The sequence below is a fragment of the Eimeria necatrix genome, genomic scaffold (assembly GCF_000499385.1).
Source record: "Eimeria necatrix Houghton genomic scaffold, Enh_scaff1180, whole genome shotgun sequence".
In the NCBI taxonomy this organism is placed as follows: Eukaryota; Apicomplexa; class Conoidasida; order Eucoccidiorida; family Eimeriidae; genus Eimeria; species Eimeria necatrix.
In genome coordinates this window covers 7,501-10,359 of record NW_013651958.1, presented here as the reverse complement: position 1 = coordinate 10,359, position 2,859 = coordinate 7,501, and the positions used below count along the sequence as shown (strand labels likewise).

General features: G+C 51.8%; 1 protein-coding gene across 1 annotated transcript; it reads right to left on the bottom strand.

Moving 5' to 3' along the window:
• Positions 1-4: 4 nt before the first annotated feature.
• ENH_00006170 (YL1 nuclear protein domain-containing protein, related) lies at positions 5-2,839 on the bottom strand (the record flags this gene model as incomplete). The annotated part of the gene is made up of 3 exons (XM_013578531.1): positions 5-217; positions 876-1,036; positions 1,477-2,839. The coding sequence occupies 3 exons, from the start codon at positions 2,837-2,839 to the stop codon at positions 5-7; spliced, it is 1,737 nt and encodes a 578-aa protein (XP_013433985.1).
• Between the last annotated feature and the right edge of the window lie 20 nt (positions 2,840-2,859).

Here is a 2,859-nt window from a genome sequence, read left to right as displayed (position 1 = left end):
TTGTTTAATTCTTTGTTCCCCTTCTCTTCTTCTTCTGGGGGCCCCCGGGGGCCCCCGCTGCTCTTGCTGCTGCTGCTGCTGCTGCAGCGGGGGCCCCCCGTGCTGCACTGGGGGGCCCCCCCGGGGCCTCGGGGGGCCCCCAGGCTGTCTCTGTGGGGGCCCTTGCTGCTGCTTTGGACAAGTAAGAGACTTTCTCCTCCTGGACGCGGATCGCTTGCTGCAGCAGCAGCAGCAGCAGCAGCAGCAGCAGCAGCAGCAGCAGCAGCAGCAGCAAATGAAGAAGAGAGAGGACAAATGCAAATGTTTAAAATGTGCAACTTGAATGTTTAAACTTTTAGAAAGATTATTAACAACCAAAAAGACATGCATGCACTTGCATGCAGAGCTGCAGAAAATGTTTTTTAAAAATAAAAAAGTATTTTTAAAATTAAAATAAAAATATTTTTAAAATAAAAATAAAAAAGTATTTTTTTAATCAAAGTTTTGTTTTAATTGGTAATAGTCACAAGAATAAAAACATTAAAAGTACTTTTTGATTTAAAATAAACATTTATAAAAGCACTTCAAATTAAACATCCAAAAGAAATATTTAAAAAGAATTTCAAAACATCAAAAGAGTTTAAATAAAAGTATTTTAAATTAAATTAAAAAGTCTTTAAAAGTATTTCCAAGTTCGGCATTTTGACGCAGCAGCTACTTGAACTAAACAAAACCAAAACAATTAAATAAAAACAAATAAAAACAAAAAATAAAAACAAATAAATAAAATAAATAAATAAATAAAAGAAATAAAAAAATAAAAAAATAAAATAAATAAATAAATAAATAAATAAATAAAAAGAAAGAAAGAAAGAACTGAAGTGTGGGGCGCGCACCTGCAGCTGCGCGAGGTGTCTGTACACCTCGCGCTCGCGCATGCACTGCAGCGCAGCACGCAGCAACTTGAAAGCAGCAGCAGAACTGAAGAAGCAGCGCGAAAGCGGGTCGAAGTACTTCGCCGGGGCCCCCGTCACTGCGCACACGGGACTCGGAGGCGCTGCAGCAGCAGCAGCAGCAGCAGCAGCAGCAGCAGCAGCAGCGGCGGCGGCGGAGGAGGAGGGGGAGGAGCAGCAGCAGCAGCAGCAGCAGCAGCAGCAGCAAAGCAGAGGAAGGGGGGTGAGTAGGGCGCCAGTGGGAGGTTCGTGGGGCAGTGTTGCAGCAGCAGCAGCAGCAGCAGCAGCGAGACGGAAAACAAACAGCAGCAGCAGCAACAGCAGCAGCAGCAGCAGCAGCTGCTGCTGCTGCTGCTGCTGCGGGTTGAACGAGATTGAGGAAGCAGCAAACTGAAGAAGACAAACTGGAAAGCGGAAAGCGAAGCAAAAAAGAAACAAAAAGAAATAAAAGAATTAAAATTAAATAAATAAAAATAAATAAATAAAAATAAAATAAAATAAATAAAATAAAATAAAAATAAATAAAAATAAATAAAAAGTTTACTTGCTGGAGGCAGAGCTTCATAAAGACTTGGCAGCTTCCCGTCAGTGCAAATCAGCAGCACTTTTTCGTAAACTTCTTCTTCTTCCTCTTCTGCTGCTGCTGCTGCTGCTGCATCTGCTGCTGCTGCTGCTGCAGCAGTATCTGCTGCTGCTGCTGCTGCTGCTGCTGGAGCGTCTCCCGCTGCTGCTGCTGCTGCTGCTGCTGCTGCTGCTGGGTCTGCTGCAGCGGAGCCTGCTGCTGCTGCGTCTGCTGCTGCTGCTGCGTGTGCTGCTGCTGCTGCGTCTGCTGCTGCTGCTGCTGCGTCTGCTGCTGCTGCTGCTGCGTCTGCTGCTGCTGCTTCCTCGCTGGGGGGCCCCACCTGCAGGAAAGAAGCCCAAGACAGCAGCATTTGGTAGGGGCCCCTGTAAGCTGCTGCTTTGGAAAGTTTGTGCAGCTGCAGCAGCTCTTTGTGCTGCTGCTGCACCACCAGAGTTGCTGCTGTTTCTTTTTCAGTTTTGTCCGCCAGCAGCAAGTGTTCTTCCTGGCTCATTTCCTGCTCCCTGCTGCTGCTGCTGCTGCTGCTGCTGCTGCGGCCCGCCCCCTGCTGCTGCTGCTGCTGCTGCTGCTGCTGCTGCTGCTTGGAAGAGCGCAGCTGCTGGTTCACTGTCTCCGTTTGGGTGCGGGTGGAGGGGCGGGTTTGCTGCTGCCGCTTGGGCTCCCCGGGGCCCTGCTGCTGCTGCTGCTGCTGCTGCTGCTGCTGCTGCTGCTTGAGCTTCTGCTGCTGCTGCTGCTGCTTCCGCCTTTGCTGCTGCTGCCGGCGCTTCATGGCCTGCTGGTAGAAAGTGACGGCGCCCCTGGCGTGTCTCTTGGGGCCGTCGGAGAGGCCTGCTGCTGCTGCTGCTGCTTGCTGCTGCTGCTGCTGCTGCTCGTCGCTGCTGCTGCTCTCCGCGGCGTCGAAGTCGCTGTCGACCTCGCGCTCCGCTGCTGCTGCTGCTGCAGCAGCAGCAGCAGCAGCAGAGTCGTACTCTTCGTCTCCACTCTCTTCTTCCCATGTTGCATGGCCCCAAAATAAAATATCTTTTTCTTTTTCTTCTCCAATTAATTTGCTGTAGCCTTTGCCCCTCGTGCTGCGGGCCGGCAGCTCCAGCCCAATGCCCACTTCTGCTTCGCTGCTGCTGCTGCTGCTGCTGCTGCTGCTGTTTTCCCCGCTGCTGCTGCTGTCTTCCCCGCTGCTGCTGCCTTCCTGCTCCGCGTCCGCGTCGCTTCCTGCTGCTGCTGCTGCTGCTGCTGCCTCCTCGCCCGCGCGGGCGCCCGCTGCTGCTGCAGCAGCAGCAGCAGAAACGACAGCCCCGGAGGGCTGCCCCTTGCTGCTGCTGCCTCGCATGCCGCTCCGCTAGTTCCTGC